This window comes from Nannobrachium achirus, assembly GCF_963921795.1.
Source record: "Nannobrachium achirus genome assembly, chromosome: 17".
Lineage (NCBI taxonomy): Eukaryota > Metazoa > Chordata > Actinopteri > Myctophiformes > Myctophidae > Nannobrachium > Nannobrachium achirus.
This window is the reverse complement of record NC_137824.1, coordinates 48,745,269-48,757,057: the sequence shown is the minus strand read 5'-3', so window position 1 is coordinate 48,757,057 and position 11,789 is coordinate 48,745,269. Positions and strand designations below refer to the sequence as shown.

At 42.0% G+C, this 11,789-nt stretch overlaps 1 protein-coding gene across 1 annotated transcript in view; it reads right to left on the bottom strand.

Annotated features, from left to right (window-relative positions):
• Nucleotides 1–595: 595 nt before the first annotated feature.
• tmtops3a (teleost multiple tissue opsin 3a) overlaps nucleotides 596–11,789 on the bottom strand; it is a gene marked incomplete at both ends in the record, with an annotated part of 13,280 nt that continues 2,086 nt past the window's right edge. The window contains 3 exons of the mRNA XM_080746782.1: nucleotides 596–835; nucleotides 2,676–2,909; nucleotides 9,305–9,636. Coding sequence (XP_080602908.1) covers nucleotides 596–835; nucleotides 2,676–2,909; nucleotides 9,305–9,636 — 806 coding nt within the window. The remainder of the gene's footprint in view (nucleotides 836–2,675; nucleotides 2,910–9,304; nucleotides 9,637–11,789) is intronic.

Sequence of the window (11,789 nt, the reverse complement as noted above, 5' to 3'; positions counted from 1 at the left end):
TTGGCAATCTGGCCAGTGATATATATTGAATATCGATGACATCGGGGATCTTCATATATGGGCATAGAAGGGATTCTGGGGAATACCCATATATGGACTTTTACATAGGTGATGTCACCTGTGATATCACCTGTGATGTCACAGTGATGTGTCAAGGGAACCAACCCATAGACTGTAAAAATGTGTACACACACAGAGACAAGCTGTGATAGTTCTCATGGTAAACTGCGACCTTCGGTCGCAACAATTATCAATAACAAAAAAAAAAAATGTCATCAATGCCCTATCCTTGTGCTCATGTAATGTTCTGCTTTTTGGAAGGCAACATCTCTGAAGACAAAGAAGTCTGATACTGACAGGAAGTACATCCAAAATAAGTCAGCAAATTCATAATCAGGTTCTACTGGGATAAACCCATAGTTCAGCATCAGAAACAACATGGCACTGATAGAGCATTCAGGGTTTGCAAACATTAAAGGCTTTTTATGTGACATTCATTTGCCTGGTAAAACCATTGTCAGAGTCTTGAGCCATAACAGATAGAAGGCAAACATGGGTGCATGTAATGGTTTTTAAAGCATGGTTTTGAGAACCATCATGGAGTGTAGTGAACAATGAGGGACCGGGTGTGATGTTCCTTCTTGTTTGCAGGGTTCCCAAGGCTCCTTTGGGTTTGTAAGGACTTGAGGGAAGCACGTTTGTGGGCAGGGCTCAGGCACAAGGTCTGTGTCCCTGGTGTCGGGGGTACCTCTCTGCTGCTCTGGTGGGTGTTAAAGCCATGGGCAGACCCGGGTTCCTCACTGCACTTCCAGAAGGCAACGAAGCACCTATTAAACTTGGACAGAAAGAAAGTGCAGGAAAATCAGTTACACACTCGGTACAGAAAATGGACTTATGCAATCTGCATTCAACATTTGAAGTAATTTATTTTAGAAAATTCCCTTTTCTCATACACTCTGCTTCTCTTATTACTACTTCATTATAGTGCTTTGTTCAATATACTCGACTCTGACTGGTCAATCAAGGCATTCTGCCGACTGTTACTTCCTGAAAGCAGGCCACTGTTCTGAATACCAGACCGCTGCTCTGCCTCTGATTACGTTACCAAGGAAGATGAAGCTTGCAGGCTAATAAAAAAGCCTTTGTAAATCCATACTTTGTGTGAAATGATTGATTTAGCAATAAATCCCTTCAGGGTGAATCGGGACCTCGTCACATTGGTCCCGCATTACCCTGTCTGGATTTATTTTCCAATAATTCTTGGCTCGTTGTACATTACTCCTCATCGACCTGGCTCAATAGAGCTCTTGCTGTTGCCATCTAAGTATGCCACCTTTATCTTAAATACTGCATGCAGCATCTGGGAGACTCTGCTGAAGAGCGCACAGGAAGGACAAGATAATTACATGTCTAGACAAGGTCCTTAATGTCACAGAAGCCCCAGTGTTACCATAGTCCTTCCAATAGTCAACTTCTTTTTATATCATTTGTATTAATTTACTACATGTCTGTAGTTTATGAATTTGTATGATAACAATGTCATCTCTCAAATATGATATACAATGAAAAGGATATGTCGTGTAATAGTTGAATACCATCTCAGCACTTAATGAGTCAATTTGGATTTTAATATCAAAGTATATGTTTTCTGAGTCGATTTATGAGGTGAATTCAAGGTCAGGGTCACATGTTAATGTCAATGTCAGGTCTTGATATTTCCACAATATAACATTTTGCTTTTAACATAGTTCAAATCTCTATCTCTGCCTCATCCGAAATGTCCTTTTCAACTGTAGCCAGTACTGTCCATTGAATCTTCTTCAGTTTAAATGGGATAAATTGGGCTTTTCATCCCTTTATTGATAGGACAGTAGACTGACAGGCAGCCTAGGGTGCCTGGACCGCCACGCCGGCAGCCCGGGCCTCAGTTTGTATTCTGAAGTTTGCAGAGTTCTGTATACCTCCATCCACTGCTGAGAAAGCTTGCATAGAACTCAATCTGTTGCATGGGCTATGTGCATCCAGTGGAGCACTAACTGTCCACCATCGACAGTTGTCCATGTAATCTGGTTCAGATGGGTGAGTGCCTCTCTTGGCACAGAATATATGGTAGTGGATCATGTTCACATGACTGGAGGAGGTGCCAAACTCACAAGTACTGTACCAGCTCCAAGTAAACTGGTGAATCATTCCAAGTCTTGCCAAGTTGTTTAAATTTCTACTGAAATTCAAGGTTTTTCCTCAACAACGTATTCGTAAGTCCATCCACGATACACGCCTGGCAAATGCAACCTTAAAATATACAGTATGTAGGGCAACCAGACTCAAAGATGCTTTATCCCAAAGTACGGCCTATCTTGTGTATGTCCACGAATTGTGTACGTTTTTGTTTACCACTATTTCGATTTTGATAAATGAGCCATGGGATATGTTTCTGGATCAGTATCCTCAGAAGTGACAATTACAGCCCTGTCTCCAGATTTATCAGCATGCTGATGGACGGAGACTTGTATCTGATAATCAATTCTATCAGCTTGTAACATTTGTCATCAGGTTTCCTCGTCCCATAAGCATTGGCCACCCTGGGAGATTTTCTCCTGTGTCATGGGCACCTTAACCTAACAACGATGTTGCCTATATGCAAACCCCTCCTCGACTGTGCGGACCCCCCTCACCTGCTTATTAAGGAACACATAGATGACAGGGTTGACGACGGTGCTGAGCTTGGCCAGGACGGAGGGCACCACGCTGGCCATCGGGGTGACCAGGCCCGACTGACCAAAGGTGGCCAGCAGGGCAATGATGCCATAGGGCATCCAGCAGAGAAGGTAGCAGGACACCATGGACAGCACCATCAGCAGAATGCGCTGCTCCCGCCTCTGGGCAGACAGTAGGTTGACCTTAACCACCTGGACACAGGGAAGAGGAGAGGAGAGACGTGGCCAAAGCAACCACCTCAAGTCAACATGTACTCTGGGGTTTCTTATGCAACAGTGAAAGGATCAGGATGCTCTGATCAGACGCTATTCTTTTCATTTAGTGTCACACAGTTATTCTTTGACTGTCTAATAATGCAATCAGCTCAGGTTAGATTCCAGCTGTAGACCTTTGTTGCATGTCCTTCACTCTCACTCGACTTGGGCTTCCACTTCCAGGCTGTCTACATACCTCGTATCGAGCCTTAATGTCATCTCATGAGGAGAAAAGCCTGGAAAAGAACTACAGCCAATGGAGCTAATGGCGAAGCATAGTCTTTTGGTAGTAGTTCTTGTCCAACCTCGTAGCTGACTAAAGCAGAAGAAATATGAATATAAGAAATGTAAAGGTACAAAACAACCACCTGGCTTCACAGAGAACAGCAGCAAAAATAACCCTGTTGGCTTAGAGCCAAAACATATCCAACATTGCTTATTAGTTATTTTACACGCCAATTACTTGGTGTTTTAAGTGGTGGAGTTGAGCAGCAGGATACTACTGTAGGTGTTGAGGCTGGAGGTAAAATTATCATGCAGGGCCCAGTAGAGCTTTATCCAAAGACGGCCTGTCATGATCCCACCTCTTTAGGTCACCCCATCTCATTTAATCATCACTCATATGCACATTACAGGGCCTTGGCCAATCAGAATGTATGTTTGATCAGTGAGAAGCGCCAATTGTGATTAGAGCAGGAAAAACACTATAGTCTGTAACTCCTCTCACATTCTTGTAGGTGTAGGCTATAACCGTCAGGTCACAGTTACTACAACCTCCACCGGCTGTCAGTCAGTCAGTTTGTCAGTCTGTCAGTCAGTCTGTCTGTCCGTCACACGACACGTCACACTTTTTCCCTACTCATATCTCCGCCTGATGCTCGCTTATCTCCCGATTTAGGGAGTCTTACTGGTATTCGGTCTGAAAATGTTTTTTCCCAGCATAGTGAACCTGTGTTTTTGTAAAACTTCGGAGTAATATTATGCAGGTTGGTTATACTATTACATTGACACTCCATTTTCAATCAATTCCACAAGGCTTGAGTTACTACTACTGCTACCGTACTTTTTTCTTTAATGAAATCAGATTTCAGATGTCATTTGCAAAGAGAGCAAAATGAGACATTACATTGCCATGCTGTGGTATAAAGTAACTAAGTACATTTACTTAAGTACTGTGTTAAGGTAATTGTAGCTTACCTGAGTATTTCCAATTTTACTAAAGGCTAGATGGATACTAATGGTCAAATGTATCCCACTACAAGTAAAAGTAACTCAGTCAACCTTACTCGAGTAAAAGTACAAAAGTGCATGCTTTTAGAAATACTGCCAGTGTGTGAAAATCCATAATACTGTTCCATGTGAAATCCATCGAATTGAAATAGAGCAGTGTTCTTCAAAGCTTCTTCACAGCTTTCATGACATCTGACAATTCAGCACTAATTTCTATGGCAACAAACTCGTGACTCCCTAGTTCCTCTGTAGCAAGTTTAACCTGTGACCTTTGTATCATGCAGTGCCTCCATTAGCTGCACATACGGTAGGAGCCAACCAGTGCTCGAGCACATGCCTGTCTGCTTTCATAGGAGAAATTGCCCTTCTCTCATTCAAATATTGGTCTTGCTGATTCTGAAACACAGCTGCTCTCCACCCTGCTCTCTCATTTCAATACAGTCTGTAGGATAGGTCGCTTTGTTATATCAATCAATCATCCTGCTTAAGTCAGAAAATGATTTAGTTGAGCATGGCAGTCTCCATGTTTCTTGTTCAAAGGCCAAGAAAATTCTCAAAAAACTTCACTGTGATGTCAGGGGAACCACACTAACATAATCCCTTGTATGCCCATATATGGAGATCCCTGATCAATATCATCAATATTAAGCCCATATCTGTGAATGCCAATATATATACACATGTCAGTCTAACCTATAGACTATACATGTCAGTCAAACCAGTGTGGCTGGTTCTACAGACAGGGATCTCCATATATGGGCATAAAAGGGATTGGACTTCATATGGTAATGCCCATATATGGAGGCCACATCGGCCACATACAATCCCTTTTATTCCCATATATGGAGATCCCTGTCTGTAGAACCAGCCACACTGACAGACTGACATGTATAGTCTATATAGGTTAGAAAAGCGACCTCGCCCTTTTGGGGCGAGGTCGCTTTTATCCCTTAGGCGTCTTACTAGTTACTATATGTATCTCTATATATATATCTATATGTACACTTTTACTAGACCAGGTCTATGTTGTCTAAATGGCTAGTGTCCTCACACAGTGGGGGTTGGGGGTTTGATCCGTAATGATACTCTTCATTTTGAGTTTAAGTCACCTTTCAGACACCAGAGGTAGGCTGAGGTTAATGGCCCTGTTGTTTCCAAGAAAATGCCCAAGGCAGGGTCCTCGGTTGGAAGGTGGCAGGTGGACGGCCGAGACCCCGTTCACCAGTACACTAATCAAGTCTGCAGAGATGCTCTCGTCCCCAAGAGAAAACTCACATAATAGCGTGTAGCCAATAGAGATGGACTTCTCTCACAATCTAAAAATACCTCACTGGGCATTCATGTACTGGTGAGTGACCAGTGGCCAGTCCAGAGCTGTTAATGACGTATTTCCTGAGTGAAAGCTGGGTTTATGCAATCCCTTCTGAGGTGTCGATGAGTCACTGACATCCAAGACGTTGCTTTCCTGCCACATACAGAGTGTTACTTGGCCCCCACTCTGTATGTGGCTACTACTGTTGATTGTCTGATTGTCTGAGTCTGACTCTGTGCCCTTATAACCTTTAACATGTTTTGTTACAGATGTTAATGGGAGCCTGTGCAGACATCACTCACCCTGCAACCTGCTCTGTTGTCCTAAGCAGAAAAGTGTTGCTGACATAATTAGGGGCCATTGAGGCATTGCCACTGGAAGGATATATATATATATATATATATATATATATATATATATATACATATATATATACACACATATATATATATATATATATATATATATATATACACACACACACACACACACATATATATATATATATATATATATATATATATATATATATATATATATATGAGAAGAAGGCAGTGGAAATGACATCTCTGTCTCTTAGACATGTCATATTCATTTTTCTGGTTGTTCATTGTCAGGGAATGACGTTCATTGTAGTAATGGTGTAATGACTTGAGGCATAGAAGGAAAGGGACATGTGAGTCATCATTAGATGAAAAGGTGACTTTGATTCCCAGCTGAGCTTATACCATAAATATCCTACCTGACATTACTGAACATTTTGTGCACTAACAAGAAAAGGAATGAAAAATTGTGAAATATTTTCAGAGTAGGCCACGCATAAGAAGTAAATACAATTAAAGTACTCTCCAGTGTGTCTTGTGCAGTAGCAACATAATGTGTCTCAGTATGCACATGCACATAGATGCAGAATTACACTTCATTAGCATATGAGTGTATATTGTCTCATGTTCAGAGAGTGCACACTTATATTCCGCCCTTCTTATTTTTCAATCTCACCTACATGTACACCTTGTTGCACATGGCATCTTTTGAGATTTGAAAGATCAATTTAAATTTAAATTGCCTTGTGTTCTGAGTCCTCCAATTCTCTCCTTTTTCAGTTTCACCCTGTCACATGGCATCTTTGGGGGATTTGAAGGATGTGTTTTGTAAGGACAATTGAAATATGATGAACTAGAAGCAGTCAGTGCTCTTCCGAGCACAGGTCTCCACCAGGTCAGGTATGTTATTGTGGCCTCCTGGTGGCGCTATAATAGGCCAATGTAAAAAGGGTGCCATGTCTTCTTCAGCCTTTAATGGCAATGTGACGCTGCATGCATGATTTGTGGCATTTTGTTACAACAATGAGTTTGCCAAAGGTTGACCTGTTGGCGCTATAACAGGCCAATGTGAAAAGAGTGGCATTTGTTCCTTGACCTAGTGGGAATGTGCGTGCAGAACCACAAGAGAAAATGGACCAATCCTGCAAACTTTGGAAGCCAATGTTAGCCAATTAGGATTATGAAATATCGGACAGATCCGTCTTGATCACATGACTATAGAGATAGAGATATAGATTTGTGTGATTTTTGGTAAAATCTTCATGCATTGGAAAGAGAAGTGAGTTTGAATGGAATGCTGTTGTCTATAACGAGGTGGAAAGTCTGGTGAGGCGAGGTTAGTCCTCTACTATTTAGGCGTTACAATCACATTATCACATTTTGTGAGAATGAAAGAAAACTATATCAAAATGAATGACATGTCATTCTTTAATCATTTTGCCAAGCTTAAATGATTTTTTATTTGGTGAGACAATAGCTCAAGACCACCAAAATAACTTTCTTACAAAGACATATAATTTAGATCTGAGGGTGAGATAACTAACTAACTAACTAACGGCCCTGCACCTCTGCCTCAGTGTTGGCTAGCCAGCAGCCTTAGTGCCTTTACACCTTACAACACTCACACATTTGTTTCGATGAGTGCGCTATTAAATATAAAATACTTGTGTGGTCTCCATGTATAACACATGTATAACTATGCCCAAAATCCAGTCATATTGGTAGGTCATATCCAGGAATAATTCTACTGACGTGTCTCATCTTGACACCCCTTTTTACATTCCGATTGGCACAGACGTTAGTCATCCAATGCTGTTGTTCTCGCCACTTTAACGATCTGGTCACACTTCAGATTTGATTGTCCATGTCCCTGATATAACAGCCATCAATTTCCCGTATCTAGATTGGATCTGCCTTCTGTCTTTGTCACAGGAAATTACCTTTCCACGCTATTGATGGTAGTAGCATTGCCATTTTTAATGACGTGTCTAAAGAAACTTAACCTTCCCCACTCTCACGTTTTTCCTGATAATATGAGGAAAAACATGTGATATGCTATCACCACCGCATCAAATCTCACATAACCCCAACTGACCCACTTAAATACGGTCCCCATCTTTTTTCCTTTCACTCTCTACGTTTATGTTATATGCAAGCCAGGTTTTTCAGGGACCCCGAACCAAGGAGTACTGATATGTGTGAAGATGACAGCGAGCTAACACACTTTTAGAGGGATTCAAACCTGACCTTCAACACTACTCTGGAGGACCACAGCTCTCCTTGTCCTGCAGTTATCGATTGAGGTTGGCATACTGTATGTGTAATGTTTTGCTGAGAAGAAACGAAAATCATACTTGCCAATACGGGGACTGCCCATAAGTCCGACATTTCATTAAGGTGCCTCCACACCGAAAATACTACAGGAGACTTGTTCAAACTGTTCACAGACTGCAAAGAACTGCAAAGAACTGCAAAAAACCAAGCACATTGAATTTTCCAGCCGACTGTATGCCGACTGTAATTACTGTACAGTTTTGCGCATGCGCACTGTGTTGCCATATCGGCTCGTTACAAGCGACTTTGATCCTGTTTTTCTATAATGTTGCTAGTTGTGGGTTACTTTTGTTTGGGCATGTTTCTGAATTGTAGTTGCTTATTTGGCCTTGCTTTCAACATTCTTTTAGAAAATAGCTAATGTAATAGAGCTCAATAGGTTAAACGCTTCTTTAGGCCTTGTTTTCATAGACCTGGTCGCTTGTTTAACTCACAGAATCTGGCAACCGGGGACCAGAAGCGGAGATGCTTCCTGTCCGGTGTTTTCGTCTCCTCACACCAAAACAACACACATCACTATTACTAGCGTTGCCTTGGAGTTGATTAGTATAGGAAATTGAGAGTTGAGATTGTGAATATGCTATTTAGTTAAAATGTGCAACGGGAAAATGTCTCTGGCTTATTTAGGCTTGGTTAGTAATGGGGTGAGTCGGACCAGATTCAAAACAATGACACACTAGAGATGCTCCGATTGCGATTTTTGGGGCCGATACCAATCACCGATCAACTGGAATCAGTATCTGCCGCTATCGATATTGTCGATCACAGCGTCAAATCCATAAATTCTTCTATTTATTGTGTTACTGTAGCAGCATTTATATATTTAATGATTCTTCTTACAAAACATGACATTGTATATTAAGTATAAACTGCATTGCAGGCTGAGGTCCTTTAGTATCCAATTCAACTTGTAGGAGTTGAAGCTGAGGTTACATTCAGTCCCACAGATAAATATTGTGAAAATAGCTGATCTAGCTTGTAGATCGGCAAAGCCGATAGAGGCAAAGCTGATACCGATCAAAGCGATAGAGGCATTATCGGCCAATCGCGATCACTCACCAATCAATCGGCACATCTCTATGACACAGCACAGCCAATACAACAAGTACTGCACTTGATAGGTTTAAACTCACCCTCCTACTGATGGTCATCAGGATTTGGCTGTAGCAATAAACCATAAGCAGGAGGGGAAGCAAGAGGCAGAAGATGAACAGACAGATCACATAAGAGACACTGGTAGCCGAGCGCACGTGCCACTGGATGGAACACGTGGTGCCGGGCCCCTCGGGCCCGTAGCTGCTCCAACCCAGGACGGGCGGCAGGGTCCAGAAGAGAGAGTAGAGCCAGGAGATCCCCACACACAGCCACGCCTTCCTGAAATTGGAGATGTCCACCTGGGTGTTGCACAGCACGGCAGTATAGCGCTCGTAGGACAGCATGGATAAGGACACCAGCGACACAATCCCTGGAAGCAAGAGAGATATTGCTGAGGTTAAGCCGATTATCTACTGTAGGATGATATGGTCATAAAGTCAGTGGTGGGTAAAGTAGTCATACTAACCAACCCCAGTACTTGAGCCAAAGTATACTGCAGATATTCCTGGCAGATGTGACTCGACTACAAGTTCTTGCTCTGTCAATTATTTTTTGTTAAAATACTGAAGTACTCACAATGCGTTGAATCGCAACACTTTCTGAGCTTGTACAGTAGAACTATTAATTTGATTATACTGGATGGAGCTCACACCTACGTTTCCTCGCCGATCTGACCGATCTCTGTATCGCTCAGTCCATCCCATGCCCATATATGGGTATGCCCCATTTTGCACCCATTTGGGCGAAGGTACACTGGGAACTCCTTATGGCCACGCTGGGCAAGACTTGCGCTGTTGATTAGTGGCAACCAGATTGTTTGTTTATTTATTCCATCTTCAATCTTTCCAGATAAACTTTATTTTGCTGCGCTACTCGCACTTGGGCCATACAGTATACTGTATGTCAAATCGAAAAAGAACAACATCCATGGAAATCATACACAGAAGTGCCAGCACAGAAGTCCCAGCTCACTCTCTGTCTCATGTTGTGACCAGGCTTTTTTCTCTTCTCCAGATGAGTAAAGCGGGGAACAAGGTTAGGTTATGGCTGAGTCATAGTGACATGACCTTAATTGTACTTTTTCCCTTACTAGAAACATACTGTAGTGGAGTCAAAAGTACAATATTTGACTTTGAAATGTAGTCTCAAAAACAAAATAAAAGAGAGAGAGCCTAGATATTTGGCTTTAAATCCAGCTCCAAATGGGAACTAGGCCTTACTGTTACACAGGCACCCACACAATAACCCAAAGTGTAATAACTCAATGTGTGGCTTTACGACACGTTGCCAGCGCAGTAAAGGGGTATTTTTCACTGTATATTTGCCCATATGTGAAATTTGTCCTGCACGTATTAGGAGAAGTGGATGCTATCACAGCACACAGGGAGCAGTTAGGGGTTAAGGGTCTTGCTCAGGGACACTTTGACGCAGACAGGGTGGGCCGGCGGATGAACCGGCGATTCACAGACGAACCCAGTCTCTACTACACACTCATCTATGGACACCTACTGTATAGTATTATCTTGCTTGTATTTCTATAAATGTTATTTAACTTGACATTATTAGCCAGCCAGATGACGCTGGTTTTCAACTCAAGTCATGAAAAGCAGGTTTTAATCTGGGGCTCATTTGGGCCTGGCATAGCAGATGAATCTATTTAATTACCTCATAGAATAAAGAATTTTGCTTAATTGTGCATGCTTCCTTCCCACGTCTACTCATAAATTATCCTTGGACGGGAGTCATAATGTACACGTGTTACCCCAGTGGAGTACGGTAATTACCGCAATGAGCTTCTTAAAGTCGAGAACACATGGCAGTCAATGATTGCACTGATAGCCAATCAGTGTCTCATTGCTTTTCATATTTGAGGAAGAGTGGGTGGTTCACTCCTCCAACTGTTTCTATTTCTGGTTCTTGAGATCCCACGAGTCAAAATCGAGCATGGAAGTAGCCTGCTGTTAGTTATTGTGCTGAGCTTGGAATGAGTTTCAAGAGACTTTCAACATGTAATAAAGGAGGGTTCCCGGTTTTAGTATTGTAGAGCAGTGGTTCTCAACCACTGCATGGTTCTCAACCATGTGAGGGTCCCACATGATTTTTTGGGGGGGTCCCCAGTTGACAATGAAGTGACAATTTAATTTTTAAAAATACCATTAATGCATCAAAAGTAATCAACAAACTATTCTATAAAAACTGGTAAAACATTGTCCAAAGAATATAAGGAGGCAAAAAATATTGAATTGGCATTGTGAGCATGTAGATCTGCTATTTTCATAGCAACATTTATCAAACTAAATGGAATGCCTCAACTCCTACATGTGCAAGTGCTTGTCAGGGTGGGGGGTCCCTGATTATTATTATTTTGGGGGTTGAGAACCACTGTCCTTGAGCAAGGGTTCACAAACGTTTAAGGCTGTGAGTGACCCCTCGCCCAAAATAATCATATTTGAACTGGCGACCCCCAACCTGAAAAGCACACATTTGAGGCATTACATTTAGTTTGATTCGGTTCCACCGATA